Raw genomic sequence first — 20,677 nt, 5'->3', positions numbered from 1 at the left:
CACCGATCTTGTCGCGACAAGGAAAAATTTCCGTGCTTTTAAGCGATTTTGTGAAAAATATTATTGGCAGGTAGTTGCTAATTGCTCATAAGATAGGCCCCCTTAATTTAATTTATTGTCCGTGGTGCATAATCTTTTTCTTAAAGGTTTTAAACCTTTGTTTGTCACCTGTCATCCGCTTTGCAATGGAGGGAAGTCGAACCTTAATTTCGAACTCCTCCTATGTTCTTCTGATTAATTTCGTTGCGGGTCCAATGACAGTTTAACTTTCCCCCGGGACAAACTTGACCTTCATTGGTTGGGTTTTTGTGGCGGTCAAGCTGTAGATCCTGGCTACACAGGAGTTGCAGTGGTGGGAACGAGAGGTGGGAATAGTCCCGTAAGAGGTGTTTTAAATAAGCCTTTACCTGTAATATTCCCGGCTGGTCCGGAGGCCGCTGATCTGCCGCCTTCGAATCGCGTTCCTCACTATCACTTCTTTCATCAGTCTTTGGAATCTTATTGTTATACTCTGCGTCTTCCTGAGTCTCCAGCAGAGGCTGTCTCTTCACACACATGCTAGCCTTCGGGAACAGATCCTGCCCCGTGTCTGTGTAGTCAACATCAGCCGACTTCACGTTAGTCATGCTCTTGGAAGTGATCACGGTGTTGGTAGCTCTGAAGTGCTTCCCCTGCGGACGGAGTTTCAAAGGAACTGACGTTGAGGTGATTGGACAGCTCTGGCTCTCCGAGTCACTAGACAGACTCTGGGCGGATTCAGACACATTCCCCTTGGACGTTCGCACACTGATCATGCTCCCAGGATAAAACCCTTTCACGGTCAGCAATGGACTCGAGGTATTCGATACGCTCGTTGCATTGATGCTATGCGGACGAGGTTTCTGTTCCACGTTCTCATTCTGAAGAACAAGTGTGTCTTCGCTTCGGGACGGGGGGAGACGGTTGCTGCCAGCACTCGTGTGAGATCCGGGCGACTTTATTTCAAACTGAGAGTTACTGCTCATGTAATTGTTGCTCATAGCACTCGATTGTGTGAACTGGGAATCGGCACTACCCTTCCTCGAGTATTTATTCTCGGCGCTCAGGTATTGCGAACTGCTCAAATTGAGCGTTGACACAGATGTCTGACGGGGAGCTAAACTCAATTGCTGCTCAGATTTACTAAACTCTGGATGTAAGTTGGCATGGTTTCCGTTTCCAGCAGGACCTGGCCAAGAACCTCGACCTGGTGAGGTTTTGGTAATCTTACCATCTCTTGCAGTATTCGGTATCTGAAGAAAATCTACTTTCAAATTTGCATCTTTGTCGGTCACTTCTAACTCCGGGCCGTCAGGACAGATCTGAGAAGGAGTTTTGTCTAAGATATGTTTGAGCAGTATACCTGAGCTCGGAGAAGTTTTGTCTTTGTCTCTCGCAAAGCCTATGAGATCCATGAGCCACCGTTCCGCCTTCCATACGGTATTCAAGCTGTTTTGCAAGTCTTCTAGTTTTGTTAATCGTTCTTTAGCAGTCTGGAGCTCGGTGCAGGAGAAAGCTTCCCTGTGAGAATGCGTGGCGAGAGCTACATCCAGTTCCAACACGCAGCTGAGTTTGGAGTACTTGCTGAGAATATTACTGTGATAGGTTTGTAGGTGGATCATTTCGAACGCTTGTATGGGGAGGCTGAGGAGGTCTCCTTTTTGGAGGAGTATTTCTTTCTGTCCGGGGACGGAGCAGGCCTGTTCCGCGGGAGGGCAGATCATGATGAAGCTGACGTCATTGTTGAGTTCAATGACCTCGAGGTCATATATTCGGTGGGCGTCGACGCTTTCCATCGGGATCTCCATCTCCTTGAAGAGGCGGCGCGCGGCGCACGCGATGTGGTCCAGGAACATTTCTTGAGATTCTGAGGGTTTCTCCTGGCTGCCGATCGGCACGAGGCTGTTCATGGCTTGTACTTCTTCTGAGGACGCTTTTCCAGATTGCGTTCGAAGGTGATCCCATTCTTCACTGTAAAAAAGTGCCTTTAGTAAGTGTGCGAAGTTTTGATTATAGCGTTAACGGTATGCCAAATCTAACCGAAAAAAGTTAGGTTAGGTAGGAAGGGGACCTAAGTGAGGGTAACAAAGACGAGTGTAGGTACGTGTAACCGTGTAAAGAAGTTCGTTCGTTTCAGCCGAAAGACGTCCACAGCTGGACAAAGGCCTCCCCCAAGGATTTCCACGAAGACCGATCATGTAAAGAAGTATAGGCTAATAAAGGTAACTGGGTTTCTTCCGCCACTTCTCAACACCAGCTGATATGATGTGGTAGGGAAAGCTGTATTTTTTGTCCTGAAAAGAGCTAATAAGGAATTAGAATTAGAATACTCACGCGGACACGTGTGGGTTGTCCCGCACTCGCGTGTGCGGTGGGACATTGGGGGTGCGCGCGGGTGCCACGATGCGCACCACTTCCACTGATGATTGTAGCTTCAAGTAACCCAGGTACAGACCGCGCGGCAGCTGCACTCGAGACACCTGATAGAAAGAGAGAGATATTGTTTATTTTGTTCATCTGCTAACAGATGTTCAACTGCTTGTTAGATGACACACAGATGCTATCATAGCCGGTTTTGCGTAGCACGCATTCAGGTGCTTCCCATTTGTGTGTGTTGACACATCAATATCAAGCAATAAGACCTAAATGGAATCGTCCCAACGTCTTTGGGCCTGTTTTACAACCTAACATATCTTCAAAATCAATATCGTCCTGGTGACAGACAAGGAGGGGAAAGTAGTACGAGTTGATCCCCTGGGGTAAGATGATCTTTCGCGATTGTGCTGAAACCACTAACGTCATTTAGTTTCTTTCACTGGTAAAACATAGCTCTAGACACATCCCCGCCTCAGTCAAATCGTAATGGTGGCGTGAGCGATACATCGAATTTGACGAGAAAAAAGAAAAATTGTGTACTTCTGATCTAAAATAGGCATGACTTTGAGCTTATGTTACTTTTATTCAAACAATGTTAAATGTAATTATGTCGTTAGGCTTTCTATTATGTTTAATTTTAATATTTTGGCCATAAAAACGTAGCCGCGTACTTGTAATTTATTTTAGCAAATATTTAACAAAAAGTGGGACTTGGGTCAAGATGATCCCTTCCTATATGTACGAGATGATCCCTGGGAATTAAAACAAAAAAGTCAATGGAGTAGGTAAAGGGAAGTGAAATAAAAGAATGAGAACTTCATATAACTCACCTGAGTTTGAAGGAGATGACACTGAGTGGCTGTACTGAACAGAAAAGTTTTCAAGCGATACCAAGGGTGAAGGATGGATAAAATGTTATGCATGTGGAAAATGGGGCCATAAAGCATGTGCTGGGGTAGAGGGTGATGAAGCAGGTGAATTTATTTGTGATATATTCAACACAGCTCTAGCCAAAAAGCGTTTCAATTATTTAAACGCTTTTTAGCAGGTACTAAGAAAGAATCAGTTATTTTCGTTATTTAATTCGTAAATGTTTATCTTTTTTAACTTTTTAACGATTTGTTCGCATAATTAGATACTCCGAAAGGATTATAACCAGAAAAGAATAGATCATAGAATAGAATCATAGGGATCATCTTACCCCTACCTGGGGGATCATCTTACCCACAGGGGTGTACAAGATGATCACTTTGTAAGGTTTTGCAAAAAATGAAATATTTTAATGAAACCTCAATTAATTTCTGGTTTTGAGTATAAGGAAAGTTGGATAGATAAATATACTAGTAGTAATCGTCTTTATTTTTGGTTTACCTTGAAAAATATGTATTTTACAGCGATTCCCGCTTAAGGGGATCATCTCGTACTACTTTCCCCGAATTCCTAAATAATTTCGTTTGAACGAACTTAATAAGCCTAGTTCGCTGCCTTTCATCATCATTATCATCGTTATTGCAGCGATAAGACTGGCTAAATGGAGCCGTTCCAATTTATAGAGCCATCTAATCATCCCAGCTAGACGCTAGATTTTAGTATCTATTTATATTATTATTGTTATCCTCACCAGATGGTACGCGATCTGATCATGAAAAGAAGCCATGAGCAGTTCTCCGATAGTGTTGTTTTCACTGAGCACGCGGCGACGCAACCCAGGGATATGGGACCCAGCTCCGTTTAGCGCGGAGACTGCTTAGACAGATTTGCACGCACGGAATGGGTGCTATGCAGTTATTGTAATCTCACCTGGTGATACGCAATCTGATCGTGCACAGAAGCCATGAGCAGCTCGCCAATAGTGTTGTCTTCACTAAGCACGCGACGACGCAACCTGGATACGGGCGCCCATCGGGAGTTGAGCGCGGACACCGACTTGACGGATTTCACGCTGTTCACGCACGAGAGAACCACCGTGCCGTGGGAGTCTCGCAGCGGCTTGTGGTAGAGTTGACCTGCACGAGAAAATTAACATCACAAAACTGTGTAAAAATTAACTTATAAGAAAAAAAATAACAGGTCCAGTTATTAGCCTTAAGTCCAGAATTGCGACTATAGATGTATGTAAGTAATTTGTAGACATCTTTTCGACACTATAAAAAGATTTAATGTAATTTATTCACGTCTGGCGATAAGAATCTTGCCATTTTAGAATGATGCCTAGGAGTTGGGACCCATCAAAATTCTAGATCACGGGACTAATAGATACCACCTCTCGTCGTTGCAACTCCTGTGTAGCCAGGATCTACAGCCTGACCGCCAATCAAGACCCAAAGAATTAAGGCAAAGTTTTTTTCTAGATCAGCTCAAACCACCAAAAGAAAGATAGATTTCTACTTAGATAATTATACCACATAAGTACCTAAATCCTGTATACACAGAGCAGATTGCATTTGAGCGGCGGCTGTCAGTAGTTTCAGCCTGAAGTGGATGGACGAGGAGGTGTGCTTCTCCATGTCAGACCGCAGCGATTTGACTTCGTCCCATGAACATGACACCTGAAAAGTAACAATAGTATCAGTATTAATAATTCTAAGACACCAGGGCTCATCGTGACCAGCATTGGCGTATCAAAGGTTATGTTTCAGGGATAGCATGGAGTCCATTCTGGGGTACCACCCGGCCCCACCCTTGTATACGCGTATTATGATGAGTTACCAAAGTTAAGGGTTTGTCACTGTTTTCATGTCATGCAACGAATAGATACCTACTATCAGAAGAGAAAAATGTATGTATTTGACGACATTGGAAATACAGAGCGATGTAACTTTTCAGATAATTAAGTTAATAGAAGTCTGAAATGTGCACTTTGCGACCCTTTTGAGCCTTCCAAAGAAGCTTTGAAGCCTCGAGCTACCCGACAATGATTTATAGTAAAGTAGATAATTATGTTACAGTCAAAACTCATAATCGGTCAAAACCACTTTTGACTGATTCTTTTTTCTATTGACCAAGGACAAAGTGGTTTTGACCGATTATGAGTTTTGACTTTGACTGCAACAGATATACCCTTTTTGGGATTAGGTACTTACCTACTGATTTTCCAGGTTGTTCTTACCTTCATGAGCCAATGGAAGTCGGTGTAGATGCAGGTGGGGTAGGTCTCGTCGACCTCTATGACCGGCAGAAACTCCTCGCTGGTGACCAGCACCTTGTCTTCGTGGTACAGGATACACGCAAGGTATACGCCTCTGTGAAGTTAAGCTTGTTTAAATTGGGGGAGTCCGAAGCTGAGGATCGAATGCAAGAGAAAGGTAGGCAAATGATTTTTCATGACGAAGTTCTGGAAAAAAGGTATCTACATAATATGTATAATGAGACGACGATATCAAGGCATCTTACGTAACAACATAAGGAGATTTAGTTGACCTGTAGAGTTTTTGTTACAGAACACGGCAGTATTTGATTGCAATCGCACCTAATGTTAAGACTAAGTGAGATGCAGTTTTATAGTTTTAAAACTTAGTTGTTCACAGAGATCGAACTGCGTCCTCTTGAATCGGCACAGATGCCGGTACCGGCGAGTTATTGCTGTTCATCTTTTTCACCTCCAAATAGGTGTATGTACGTTAGACACCTAAGTATGTCGGTGTCAGATTGACACTAACATGACCTTAGTTCATCACCACTATAGAAAAAAAAGGTGTGTCTTAATACACGTTAGTTATTTGATCTTTACCTTCTAAGGTTCTTCTGGAATTTACTAGCAGCAGTGAACAGTTGTCGTATAGTCGCTGTCTTCTTCCTCGGCAGGCGCGGCGGCTGCGCCGGCGGTCGGTGGCGGGCACCGGCGGCGGCGGAGGCGAGCGCTTCGAGAGCCGCCGCCGCCCCGCCGGAATCGCCGCGAGTGGCCCTGGAGGATACGTCTCGCCAGCCTGGAGACAAGCGAAGGTAGGCCTTAATATAGTTCCCATAGACAGTAAGATACGTAAAAGATCCATAACAGATTCATTTCGTACGCAACTTTTTTGTTTGTAACTTGTTATAAGTACTTTTTTACAGATGAAACGATCACGAAATGTAATTTCATTGCGACTTGTGCCTTCTTGTGCTTTCTAGCGGTGTGGTGACGGCAGAGTAGAATACATTTGTCACCAACCCCTACTCTTCCCGCGGGTGTCGTAAGAGGCGACTTAGGGACTACACATCAAACAGAGAATGGGCAGCAGCGCTCTCTGAAAAACATCAATCTTTTAAACTGCGATCTCCAACCCGCCTGCCAAGCGTGGAGATTATGGCAAAACCCTCCACTATAGTGGAGGAGGCTCATAGTCCAGCAGTGGACTGTAAAGGGCTGTTGATGATTGTGCCTTCATAAGTGCCACTTGTGGTCTAAACTGAATAAATATTTTTGATTTTGATTTAGATAATAAAGATGCGACATCAAGCTTAGTAGACTGATATAGCATGACACGTTGGGAAATAGTCCGACTTTACATGATTGATTAGCGATACTTGCATGTTTTAACTTTTAACTTAAATCTCTACCAACAGTACCAACCGATAGGTAAGTACCTACTACGGTCTATAAAGACCACCCCACAAATCACAAACCAATAAGCAAGAGTCGTAACACGTTAAACACGTAACACTTTATACAACAGTAAATAATAAACTCACTGCTAGGAACGACGCTTCTCGGCACCGACACCGTGAAAGGCCCCCAGCCCTTAAGGTTCCCAGCGGCCGCCCTGAAGAAGTACCGGCGGCCGCGGGTCAGGCCGGCCGCCAGGACCCTGGTCCCGCCGCTAGACACGATGGCCGCCACCTCCTGACTGCCGCACACGTTGGAGAAGTCCGCGCGGGATGACCATTCCACTGGAATACAAGTGGTATTGTTAGCGGTGAGGTTCCTTCCTATTATTACGTATTTTTAGGAGAGTCTGTTACTGTCACTCAAGTTGGTATTTCGCTTTGCGTGAGAGAGATAGATAGATACACTTGCAGGAATAGGCCCAGTGATATGAGAGATTTCAATTGATTATCTCGAGACAGTAGCTTAGGTAGCAAAGCATACAGGAAAAAAAATATGGGGGAGCTGTAGGATAATCATCAGGTCTAAGTACATAGCCTGTTATTTACCACCTGGCCTCAAAATATTGGCGGTCTTTTTGTGCGATGAATGTTCTTCAGTCGATGAATAAACGAACACCTGTACCAATATCGTATACGGACCCCCAACCCGTCTGGCCAGCAGCGCGAGGAGTTTCGGCTGAATGCTCATTGAAGACCTTGATTGAAGATCTGATGATGTTTCTGTATATTTATTAATTACCTTCATACTTGGTGGTGATAGTGATGGGCGGGTTTCTTGCACGACGTGCATCCAAGACGGTGACTAATGAGCAAATATGATATCATCAGCCCTCCTGACCTACCTGGTCGGTATAAGCCTTTAAATTCCTCTTTATCTTACCAGAGGAGTATTAAAGAGACCGTTTTCATAGAGACCAAATGACCTGATGATACTCTAACTTATAATATTCTGTACCTCCAGGTCGGGCGGCGGCGGCGCGGCCGGCGCGCGCGACTGCAGCACTAGGCGGCTGGAAGTGGAGTGTTTTTACTTACCTTTAGTTGGTAGGCTGCTGCTATCAGGACGGGTCGCGAAACGAAAGAACGAAAACTAAGTAACTTATAGGTAAAATGAGTAAAAATAACACCTCGCTCAGCCAGTATGTGAACTGTTGCCAGCCGAGCACTAGGCGTCTAGGAGTGGAGTCTCTTGCCTTTATTTGGTAGTGATGGACGGTCATCGGTATCCTTCAGCTGGACGGTGGCTATAAGTATTGGGAAAGATGTGTAAAAAGTGGTGCCTCCTCGTCTAGTCAGCATGAAGAGTGTAGCCTTGCTTTTTACCTCTGGTAAGTTAGAGAAGGTCATATTCCTGCAGTGGAGACCAAATGCCTATCTCTTTATTAGTTTATAGGCGCGGGTCTCTGCGCGACGTTCGTCCTTCAGTCTAAGAACCAGGACGCGATGTGCAAATATGTGACAGCGTGGGGAGTGTAGGCCAAACAGTCTTTAATTCTTACCAGTGTGGATTAATAGAGGTTAGATTCCTACACTAGATACCATATGACCTGATGATGAAGAATCACCTATCTTTACTGTTTACCTCTATACTTGGTAGTGACGGCGTGCGCGACTGCTGCCAGCCGAGCACTAGATACATAGCCTCGCCATATTTATCACCTGGCCCATAAGTATAGGTGGTTTTTTGTGCGACTATAGTGTCCTTCAGTCGGTGAAAATGCCATCAGTATCACCTGATGCCAGACGGCTCTGGCCAGCAGCGAGAAAACTCCTCTTTATTTTACCAGATGAGTATTAAAGAGTGCTCCTATAAGTAGGGAATAAATGACTGGATTATGCTGATGATACTCTAAAATCCGGTCGCCGAGCACGAAGAATTTCGTCTAAAGACCCCAAGCTGCCCATCCTCATCGCTCGCACGTAATTATATTGCTGTCGCGTCGCACACTCACTGCGGCCACCCGTCGCAAGTGCGAACGATAAGGATGGGTAGCTTGGGGTCATTGGACGAAATTTTAAATGCTCGGCGACCGGACTATAATAGTTTACCTCTATACTTGGTGGTGATGGGCGGGTCCCGCTGCGCGACGTGCGGCGCGCGCGCGTCCCTCAGCCGCGCGGTGACTAAGTAGATATGAGGTACTTAAGGGAAAGATGTGAGAAAATCACGCCTTCTCGTCCAGCCAGCATCAGGAGTATACCTAGCATCCTCTGGTAAGTTACAGAAGGTCTTACTCCTGCAGTAGAGATCAGTTGCCTGTCTTTATTGTATACCTCTATACTTGGTGGTGATGGGCGGGTCCCGCTGCGCGACGTGCGGCGCGCGCGCGTCCTTCAGCCGCGCGGTGACGGCGTGCGCGCCGCACACCTCCAGCTCGGGCGGCGGCGGCGCGACCGGCGCGCGCGACTGCTGCCAGCCGAGGACTTGTGTATACCTACCTTTATAGTTGGTAGGCTGCTGCTATCAGGACGGGTCGCGAAACGAAAGAACGAAAACTAAGTAACTTATAGGTAAAATTAGTAAAAATAACACCTCGCTCAGCCAGTATATGAACTGTTGCCAGCCGAGCACTAGGCGTCTAGGAGTGGAGTCTCTTGCCTTTATTTGGTAGTGATGAGCAGTCATCGGCATCCTTCAGCTGGACGGTGGCTATAAGTATTGGGAAAGATATATGTAAAAAGTGGTGCCTCCTCGTCTAGTCAGCATGAAGAGTGTAAGCCTTGCTTTTTACCTCTGGTAACTTAGAGAGGCTCATGCTCCTGAAGTGGAGACCAATATGTACTTATCTCTTTATTAGTTTATAGGCGCGGGTCTATGCGCGACGTTTGTCCTTCAGTCTAAGAACCAGGACGCGATGTGCAAACAAGTGACAGCGTGGGGAGTGTAGGCCAAACATTCTTTAATTCTTATCAGTGTGGAGTTATAGAGGCTACACTAGATACCAAATGACCTGATGATGAATGACTTATGTCTTTATTGTTTACCTCTATACTTGGTAGTGATGGGCGGGTCTCGCTGCGCGACGTGCGGCGCGCGCGCGTCCTTCAGCCGCGCGGTGACGGCGTGCGCGCCGCACACCTCCAGCTCGGGCGGCGGCGGCGCGGCCGGCGCGCGCGACTGCTGCCAGCCGAGCACTAGGCGTCTGGAAAATAAAACGTTTTTTAAATGTTAGTTCTTTATTTTAAACGTTCGCATTTTTTTTTTCATTTATCTTAAAAACTTACACTCTGGTCAGAAAAGCCATTAAAAAGAACGATGTGATTTTTGTTGATCCAAAAACTTTTTATGAAAAGATACGCGCGCCTTTTTTATGCAGAACAATACAACAAATATGAGCGCAATCGCACCTGATGCAGTCGGTTACAGGGCAGAGAGGCAATTAATTGCCTATTCTATGGGTAGCTTGGGGTCATTGGACGAAATTCTACGTGCTCGGCGACGCGACGCTAGAAAAGGCCCGGATTATAGTGGGTTGGACAGCAGGCAGCGAATTCCAGTCCCTAGCTGTTCGCATTATGAAAGAGTTATCGTTGGATTATCCCAATAAAGAAGAGTTGTTTAAAATGTATCAAATATTATTATTTGACAATTTGATGACATGACCAATTAACCAGACCAATCTGTGATTTCGTCAAGAGTGGAATCGTAAAATATTGTAGGTACATAAAATGCTACAGCAACCTAGCTTGATGAGTTTCGATCAGACTTAACCTTAAGATAAACTGTCAAACGACATGATAAGACCCTTACTTGAGCGTCCGCACCCTTCTCTCCCAGTGCTGGGCTTGCTTGTCCTTCTCCGAGCCGGCGCCGCCCGCGCAGCCAGTCGTGCCGGCTTGGCCACCCGCTGATGATCTGGTGGTGGAAGAAGAAAAATGGGTTAACGTTTTGTGTTGAGATAAACAAATTATGGATGTCGCAGATATGTCCAAAAGATAAGATAGGAATCTGGCAAGACCAATTCAATCATTTAAGATGTAAGGTTTTGATTACACAATCATAAGTACGTGACAAAAGAAGAATCACACACGATCCTAGTTTCTTACATGGACGTGCAGGGAATAATAATATTATTCCCCGCCTAAGCGTATAGTGCACATCGATCCATTGGGTGAGTGTTTCATGGAGTCTCAATTGGTTTCATTTACCTACTTTTATTATAAAATCAAGCCAATAGCACGTAACAAAAGAAGAATCACGTATGATCCTAGTTCCTCACTTGGGCGTGCTGGGAATATCTCACGCCTAAGCGTAGTGCACATCGATCCATTGGGTAAGTGTTTTATGGACTCCGTATGTTCTTCACATGCTCGACAGCGATATTTTGGTTTTAGACCCATTTTATGGAGGATTTATGGTTCGATGCATAGTGCTCATAGGTTTACCTTCTATTTCTACTGAATATAAGTTTTACTGTGTACATGAGAAATAAGACAAACTAGTTCTTAATGCAATGTGTTAAGACCTATCTTACCTTGTGCAAGCCTCGTCCCGGCACGTCCTCTCCGGCGCACAGCCCACGACCTCGTGAAGGCGCGCCTCTGCATCTCGCACCAACCTTCGGAGATGAGCGCCGAGCGCTTCCGAACTTTTGACTGGAACAAACAATAATTACATTGTTTAACACTATATCGACGGCAGAAAGCGGAAATGTCGTATCTCAAAAATTGGCTAAAATGACTTTTAATTGTATTGTATTAAGAAAAAAAAGCCGCGTCGAATGGTGTATGTATCGTCTTTCTACGATGAAAAAAAATATAGATACGTCATAGATTTTTTTCCAGTATTTTTNTGTAGAAAGTTATTTCATTATATGGTCCATACAGCGAAATAGCCCTGTAGAGTTTATCGTTTCTTTGAGATACAGCAGATCCGCTGCCTGGGAATTGAAGTCAACTTAAATAAGCCATACATTTTACCTTCCTGATACAACATTTCTGCAGCTCGATATTAAAAAATCAATTGCTGTAACTAGTCAAAAGTCAATGAAGTAGTAACTCTAGATTATTCCAATCACCTTTATTAAATAAAGTTTAATTAGTAGACAAAACATGTAAAATTTCAGCTTTCTAACTTTCTTAATTTAAGATTTATGAATTTTTGAAATAGTTTTTTTGCTCTGGTGTAAAATCGGACTTTTTGAGATACGACAAAATCGCTTTCTGCCGTCGATATAGACATACTAGCTTTCCGCCCACGGCTTCGCCCGCGTGGAATTTTGTCTGTCACAGAAAAACTTCATCGCGCGCATCCCTGTTTCAAATACCGGGACTCAAACTATCTATATGCCAAATTCAGTAGTATAGGCGTGAAAGCAAGACAGACAGAGAGACAGAGTTACTTTCGCATTTATAATATTAGTATAGATAGTATTAGATAAAACGCTGAGAAAACAATACTTTATGAATTTGAGATCCACATTTCTACAACGGTCAGAAATGGAATTCTGGCAGTAACAAAAGAGACGGTGAGACGGTTTGAATCCTGCTTCTTAATTGTGTAATTCGGCATCCGTTAAGTAGGTAGGTAGTCCTTGGTTATGTAAGTGGCATGCTATTTTAAAATTCACTAACTAATTTCTTAAATCGATTTCATCAAAAGTTGTACCTTCAACGTATTTAGGGGTTTCAGGAAAGTTAGGTTTTCGGGTAGTCTACAAAGGCAATTGTTTTGGAAAAGTTAAGTAAGGATTTTAAAAAGTTAGGTTTTCGGTAAGGTAAGTTTTCGAAAGCGATTTTGTCACTGTAATCATGTTTTATGACTTTGACCCCAGTCCCCAGTACCTAACAAGTTGAAGACCCACCAACTTAGAGCGCCACGTGCCTTTGTTTGTTCATTTCCTTTCACTGTATACATAAGTGCCTACTTTTTGACAGACGGGCCTACAACATGTTCATGTCCTTTGACATGTTAATAGTTTATAAACATTACACAAGTTACACGCGTCTACTACTCATATCAAGCATCGTGGGTTCAGCAAATAACTGTGTTATTATTCAGTATAGAAGGCGAAGATGCAGTAGGTTTATCTTTTCTTTCGGGTTTAAAGTGTAATTCATAAGCATATAATCCAGTAAAATTGCCTTGGTATCGGCTGCACATGAGCTAAAGATTGAAGTATCTTTGTGGTATGTTTTTGTTTTAAATTTTTGCAGTATCACATTTAGTAGTTACTTACACACTAGGATGTGTTCCTACATTTTCACGAAATGATTGCGTGATTTTGTTTAAAAGCTAGTGCACTAAATGATTTCTTTGGAATTATGTTTTCTCCTTCACTCTATTTGTAATTTTAACTTACCTACACTTTTTTATTTCATGGCACAAATTACTGTGTTTGTGTTTCAGCTGTATATTTTCCAAATAAACAAAGACCAATAGTTTTTCAGATTTTATTTTTTAACAATAGTCTGTAGAGCTAGCTACTGCTGTAACAGATCTATCTAATTTGGGGTCATATTACCTATATTGGTTTTCGAAGTTGAACTGAAAAATGTGCTTCTACTGTGAATCTCTCAACTATGTTTACTCCAGTACACAATCCGTAGGAGTTTGTATTGTATCGGAATGTTAGTTTTGAGATCCCAAGTTAATTGAATTATATAACCGATGCTATTATTTATTAACTGTTACTAGAAACCAACGATAATGTCAGGTTAATATTTGATTATCAAATTGAATCGACGACGTAATAAAACAACATCCTAGCGCTATGATATTTGATTTGAATTATCTGAACAATGACTCAAATTAAATGGTTATTAACTCTTTAAACTAACAAACTATTCCACCATGATTCCGTGAGTTCTAAAAGTTTTTATACATATAACCAAATAAAGTTAAGCTAACCGGATTTGTGACAGGAAGTATCGTAAATTTTGTAAAAAACCGTTGTTTTGGTTCATTTTTCAATTTGTGTGCTAGTAAGTTTGTATAGTGACTTAAGTTTTCGTTTTCCAGATATAAGTTACATATCGATGGAATAGGTCACAAGAAATACACCACGAATCCCATGTTTTATACAGGACGTAGATAAATAGTGTTGGGACTACGAGAAACATTCTCGCTCGTAGTCCCATTAACGGGCCAAAATCTTGGGACCGCGAGAAAACAGGGATATAAAACTGACTATGAGTAAACTCTCTATAGCATTGGTTCCCAAAGTGGGGGGCGCGCCCCCCAGGGGAGGCGCAAAGACCTTTAACCCCCCTTTAAAGGCGCGGGCCATCTGTGTAGTCACATGAGTAAAGAATACTCTCTCTTTACTCATGTGGTGTAGTTAAGTATAAAAAACCTGCGACCGCTGAGAGAATACGAATACATTCCAGACTGCTCGATAAGACCAATAAATAAATCTTTACGGGGGGGGGGGAATTTTTCGTATGGTCGAAAGGGGGCGCGTCTCAAATAAGTTAGGGAACCCCTGATCTATAGAGATAGCTCCTTGTTTCGATAGTATCTCTTGAAGGAAGGTTCGATAGATCGATACTTCCAAGTCTTCCAACTTGCAAGTTCGGCCCCCTGGGGATTCGCGACCTTTCGTTCAGTTATACCGATATTCGTACTCCTTGATGTTTTGATAGTTTTATGATTGAGGCAAAATGCGCGGAACGCTTTATCCTTGTGGCAACTTTGGCTGTATTGTTTGAGGATATATTTACTTTATAAGTATGCGGGTGTTGTGAGCGATTGCCAAAATAAGTGTAGGAAAAGTCCTGTCTACAGTACTGTCCGTTCTGGCTAATAAATGTATAAAATGAAATGAATTAATTGTATTTCAACTACCTATTTTACTCGTATTGTGACATCATCACAAGATTATCGTAATTATAAACATGAATAACAGGGTGTCTCGTGCGTACCATAAAGTTGTTACACATGTATAAATAAAAAAATCTACAAAATTATTTTGGTACTATACTTACTCGTTGTAAGACTATTCAAATAAAGCATTTATTATAACATCGATTCATTATTTACCGAACACCATGTATATTGTAAGTAAACATATACACCGCAATACCGACAAATAAAATCTCATTCCATCACCACACCCCCGCAGATGAAATCGCCAGATAAAATCGTATCGGAATTATATCGAGTGCGGATTCGATAAATCTAGATAAGGTCGATTATTTTGAGTTTATTATCGAGTGTCAATACTCTGCTATCTGTTAATCAGGAGCTTTTGTGCTGATATTGCTGACAAATATTTACTTGAATAGAGCTAAATTGGTTAATTTGGTTTAACTAACAACAAATAACGTTCAGTTATTAAGTTAGACTCTGAAAGGTCTGCCGGTTTCTTAATGATTATTTATTATTATTCTTCGAGTTCATCCTTAAATAAGTTCGCAAGATCGAAATATAGAGATGATGTGGCCTTAAGAGCTTTGGAAAACGCAGATTGTTTGGTACACAGTACACACTTTTCATAAGTTAAATTAGGGCGCGCCTTCTTATGTTCTTGATTCCATAGATATTTAATTTAAATTACTTCCTCTTTAGTTATGGTGGCCCAGCGTGAACCAGCAGCGGCCCGCTAAATACTTCAAATAAAGTAATTGAGGCAACAATGATCACTCTGTGATCTTAATATCCCAGAGACGCCGTAAGAAAAAAAAAATAGCTGAATGTAGTCGGTGTCAGGCTGTCGATTCTGGATGTGTCAAGTCAGTAACAGCATTACCTTATCTCGAGGAGCCAACGGGGCTGAGCCAATGAGCAATTTGTGCAATAAAAAGTTCGTTTGTTTCAGCCAAATTCCGCCCACTGCTGGATCAAGGCCCCCAAGGATTTCCAAGAGCAATAAAAGATATATTATTTTTATGTGCAAGACTTACATTGTGTGCCCTCCTTCGCTCCAAATTCCATAAGCATCTTTGCCAGCTGTCGGTTGGTGGACAGCACGGCCACGTCCAGGGGAGAGAGGCCGTCGGAGTTGAGGCTGGAACAAAACAATAAATCACTTGAATAAAATAGAAAAACCTTCATTTGACACGAAAATACAAATTAACAAAGAAAAGAAGAGAAAAAAAAAACCGGCCATGCCACATAAACTAAGGTGTAGAGTTTGTAAAGTTAGGGCGAGTAGAGTTAGAAGCTTGGCTCCATGAGATATGACAACTTTTTCGTAGTGCAAACCATAATAATGATCATGTTTTGACTAAATTTTACATTAAAATGTTATTGGTGGGACTAAAATATTCAGAATACAGTTATATGTACAATGAAGTTTCAACTTTACAAAAGAAGAACGGTCACGTCTCATACAAAAAAAACCCAGACCCGACAGAAACGAGACATACCTCAGTTTTTTTGTCATGTCTTAATTAGTTAAATTATATATTTTTTATATACGAAATCTATGTATAACACCAAAATATTACCCTTTGTTTTTGTTCAGGCGTTATACAAAAACTAATACAAAATGTCTATTTATCACCAAAATTGGTAAATGTATGTACCTAAATGTCTATTACAGCTGCTATGGAATGTATCTATGTGACCTGGAGATACAGCCGGATTATACATGGTGGAAACAATAAGTGATCTCACTCGATTATTTCTAAACTATACAAGATATCGAAAAACTAGTTACTGATTCTGAAAGTGCTTCACGAGCTCTTTCAAATGGTACCAATAATAGGGTACAGATTATGGAAGCTGGTAACATTGAATTTTTTGGATTTTATAACTTATTATTTTTTCCACCCTGTATAATCCAGCTGTATCTCCGGGTCACCTAGATACATTCCATAATAGCTGTAATAGACATTTAGGTACATACATTTACCAATTTTGGTGATAAATAGGCATTTTGTATTAGTTTTTGTATAACGCCTGAACAAAAACAAAGGGTAATATTTTGGTGTTATACATTGATTTCGTATATAAAAAATATATAATTTAACTAATTAGGACATGACAAAAAAACTGAGGTATGTCTCGTTTCTGTCGGGCCTGGGTCACAGATGACCGTTCTTCTTTCATACCACGAGGCTTCAGTTAAGTATTGGAGCAAATGCAAAAGCAGACTATTCACATTACGTACCGCTCTTTATAAACTTTTGAAGCTTTTGTAAACAGCGGGGAAACCATAATTTCAAGTTAAAGATTGTAAATCTTTCAACAATTACTTCACACGCATGGCAACAATCATATTACTGAGGATCGTTAAAATGTCATGGTAAAGACGAATAACAATACACCCTTGCGATAATTTGGACCGAAATTGAATCTGAAAGGTTACTTATTTACAAACTCAGGCGCGGTCTCGCAGGAAAATCTTTATGGAGTGGCGTGTAGGGTGACCATGAGACATTTACTTTAGTCAGGGAAAATAATATTAGGTACCCATACATCCGGAAATGACAGGTTATGGGACTTTTACAGTATAATTATGGACGTCCACCGTCACATAATTAATACACACACCTGCTAAAATCGGCAGTTTTTTTTAAATATCTGACAAAACAGATATTTGATAACAGTCACACTTGGTGATTCTGCTTAACATTCTCATTGACACTGGTTGCATGGGATCCCGTTAAGATTGTAATAGTACGGATGAATGTCGCTGACTAATTGAAGGTAGAGTAGCTGTAGTTCGTTAATTTCGTTCGTTTCAGCCAAATGACGTCCACTGCTGGACAAAGGCCTCCCCCAAGGTTTTCCACAATGAACGGTCCTGGGCTGCCCGCATCCAGGCTCTTCCCGCGACCTTTACCAGATCGTCGGTCCACCTAGTAGGAGGCCTGCCCACGCTACGTTTTTTTTTTTTAATAGATTCTTTTTGTTACAAAGGTACATTAGGTATGACGTATAATAGTAACGTTAATTAATTGCACAAATACATAAGAGAAAATTAAACTACATATTAGGCTGAACAAATAATAGAATATTGATTTCAGGGCCCGCCCGTAAAGAAAAACTTTTAGATTTATCCTAACAAATACTACACGTTTGGTAACCATACTCGTAAGGCTGGCAAGTCGCAAATGTAGAGTGACATATTTGGGTTATTTGCCACCGCAGGAAAAACGCCTTTCTCCCTCGATGCCCGTTAGTTTTTTTGGGAAGTTTCCTTTTCCATTAGCCTTTGGAAGATGAGAGTGCACGTGGAAATTGAGATATAGCTGGCCACATATGAGACCACTTCTAATAAGTTGATGAAAATTGATCAAAATTCAACTATCTGTAGTCTCAATCATTGGTAGCTTATGGAAATCGTTTTGTAGAGAATAGCGTCTGTATTTACAATAGCAAATTGTAGAGATGATAGTTTCAATATTTAATTTTTGAGTTCCACTGGCCCCAAATAGAACACTGATACAATTTCAAAAGATTTACATTAAAATAATATTGAGATTAATTTATTTTTTAATTTAATAAGAGCTCGTAAACTCTACGCTCATGAAATTACAAATACCCACCTATGTACCGTTTATAATAATTAATTCATAAGTGGTTTACTGAATTTTTAATTGGGCATCGTGTGCTATTTGCGTTGAAGGTACATTGACAATGCGCTAATGAGCATTGAACACCGACAATTATGTAGTAATGAGCCAAAAGTGGCTCTAATTGGTTAGCAACTGTTCTCGCTTATTTTTGTCAAAAAGATAATTCTACACTCGCGAGCAAAACTATGGAATCACTTACATGAAGTTGTTTCCACGCGAACTTGTGTACTAACGAATTTGTTAGGAACAAAAAAAGTGGCACCATTTTAAAGATTAAACTTTTATCTTTAAATTGATACCAAATTCATTTAAATCACACCAGTATTTAAAAAGATATCCCGGCTGATGTGAAGAAGTAACGAAAAAGACATGTATGAACTGTTTGAAACGTCGCGAGTTGCGGCCTATTTACCCCCTATAAAAGCACGCGTTTTTAGATTTTTGCTTTCACACGTTGATTCATACACATCTCCGCTTCTTTTGACACTTTACCTGGGATTCTACACCTTCAGAAGCAGCACAAATCGTTGCACTATTGCAAGAAAGGCTCAGCCAGCGGGCTGTCGCACGTCAGCGCCACATAAGTCAGTCCTGGGTTTCGAAAATTTCAAGACGCTTTCGGGAGACTAGTGGCTTTATCCCGAGACCAAGTTCTGAATAGCGCCGGTGCACATCGCAGAGGGAAGACCGTTTTTTCATGTCAACCTCTCTATGAAATCGTCATTTGACTGGAATCGATGTCCATCAAGAGCTCAGAAATGTTCGTAAGATAGCTGTTAGCGAGTGGACAGTTCGTCTAAGATATAAGCAATAGAATTTGACTGCTGAGCCCTTCTTGCAATAGTGCAACGATTTGTGCTGCTTCTGAAGGTGTAGAATCCGAGGTAAAGTGTCAAAAGAAGCGGAGATGTATATGAATCAACGTGTGAAAGCAAAAATCCGAAAACGCGTGCTTTTATAGGCGGTAAATAGGCCGCAAATCGCGACGTATCAAACAGTTCATACGTGTCTTTTTCGTTACTTCTCCACATCAGCCGGGATATCTTTTTAAATACTGGTGTGATTTAAATGAATTTGGTACCAATTTAAAGATAAAAGTTTAATCTTTAAAATGGTGCCACTTTTTTTGTTCCAAACAAATTCGTTAGTACACAAGATCGCGTGGAAACAACTTCATGTAAGTGATTCCATACTTTTGCTCGCGAGTGTACATAGATACAGCGTCGCTATACGCGAGCAGTATAACTGATTTGCAGCAGGCCCACAGACTATTTCACATGATTATCTGCTCAAAGTGACAGCATATCCGACTATATTTTTTTATTAAATTGTCGTATCTATTACAACTATACAGGGTGGAAACGATAAGACGTGATCTCACTCGATTAAAACTATACAAGATTTCGAAAAACTGGTTACTGATCCTGAAAGTGATTCACGAGCTTTTTCAAACGGTACCATTAATATTTGACTGATATTAAGTTATTTTTAAAAATGGACTTAATAGACTTGTTCGATGCGTCTTAGGCCCAGAACAGACGGTGAAACACAACTGCAACGACACTGCAACTGCTAGTTACTTTTGAGTTGCATCTAAGTTTCTGTCATAGCGTTGAGAGAGCACACATGACGCGACCAGTTTGAAACTTTCAGTTTCAGTTTCATTCATCAGAATCATCACAAAGTTGCAGTTTCGTTGCAGTTGCGTTTCACCGTCTGTTCTGGGCCTTAGGCTCATCTACCTCTGGTGTTAGTGTGACGTGTTCAAAGTCAAAGTCAAAGTCAAAATTTCTTTATTTGTNTTTTTGAACTCTAAAGTTTAAATAGGATTGTATTAAATCCAAAGCCGAGTCCTTTACCCCATAATAGTGCAGTTTGCGAATTAGCGTTTGATGTTCTACGCAGTCAAAAGCTTTTGAGAGATCACAGAAGACCCCTAGTGCATTTTGAGAATTCTCCCAAGCCTCGAAGATATGTTTAAGTAGTGTTAATTTTGGGATAACCTGTAGGTAAATACCTACCTATTTCGTATTTGCAATTTGTGACTAACATTCATATCCCTCCGTTTCATATACGCACTTAGTGAGTATATTGAGTCTTCCTCCACTGTATATCAAATAGTTAAAAAATAAGGAACTACTAATTGTATAAACGAGGCCTTGGCTACCAACAATAGCCGGATTGTTTTCTCATCGAATGAGTGGCGTTATCTTGATGAATACATCCAGTC

At 41.5% G+C, this 20,677-nt stretch overlaps 1 protein-coding gene across 9 annotated transcripts in view; it reads right to left on the bottom strand.

Annotated features, from left to right (window-relative positions):
* The window catches only part of wake (ankyrin repeat and fibronectin type III domain containing protein wide awake), a 78,224-nt gene that overhangs the window by 517 nt on the left and 57,030 nt on the right, over positions 1-20,677 (bottom strand). For all 9 annotated transcript variants that reach the window (XM_028310865.1, XM_028310859.1, XM_028310861.1 and 6 more), the window contains 12 exons: positions 15,826-15,929; positions 11,457-11,577; positions 10,733-10,837; positions 10,118-10,124; positions 9,256-9,406; positions 7,066-7,263; positions 6,125-6,320; positions 5,504-5,636; positions 4,808-4,943; positions 4,195-4,400; positions 2,353-2,498; positions 408-1,989 (listed from right to left, as the gene is read on the bottom strand). In XM_028310865.1, coding sequence (XP_028166666.1) covers positions 408-1,989; positions 2,353-2,498; positions 4,195-4,400; positions 4,808-4,943; positions 5,504-5,636; positions 6,125-6,320; positions 7,066-7,263; positions 9,256-9,406; positions 10,118-10,124; positions 10,733-10,837; positions 11,457-11,577; positions 15,826-15,929 — 3,085 coding nt within the window. The remainder of the gene's footprint in view (positions 1-407; positions 1,990-2,352; positions 2,499-4,194; positions 4,401-4,807; positions 4,944-5,503; positions 5,637-6,124; positions 6,321-7,065; positions 7,264-9,255; positions 9,407-10,117; positions 10,125-10,732; positions 10,838-11,456; positions 11,578-15,825; positions 15,930-20,677) is intronic.

This window comes from Ostrinia furnacalis, unplaced genomic scaffold (genome assembly GCF_004193835.3).
Source record: "Ostrinia furnacalis isolate ACB-3 unplaced genomic scaffold, ASM419383v2 OfSCF3133, whole genome shotgun sequence".
NCBI classification, from domain to species: Eukaryota; Metazoa; Arthropoda; class Insecta; order Lepidoptera; family Crambidae; genus Ostrinia; species Ostrinia furnacalis.
The sequence above is the reverse complement of the archived record's forward strand: the minus strand, read 5'-3'. Positions and strand labels throughout refer to the sequence as shown.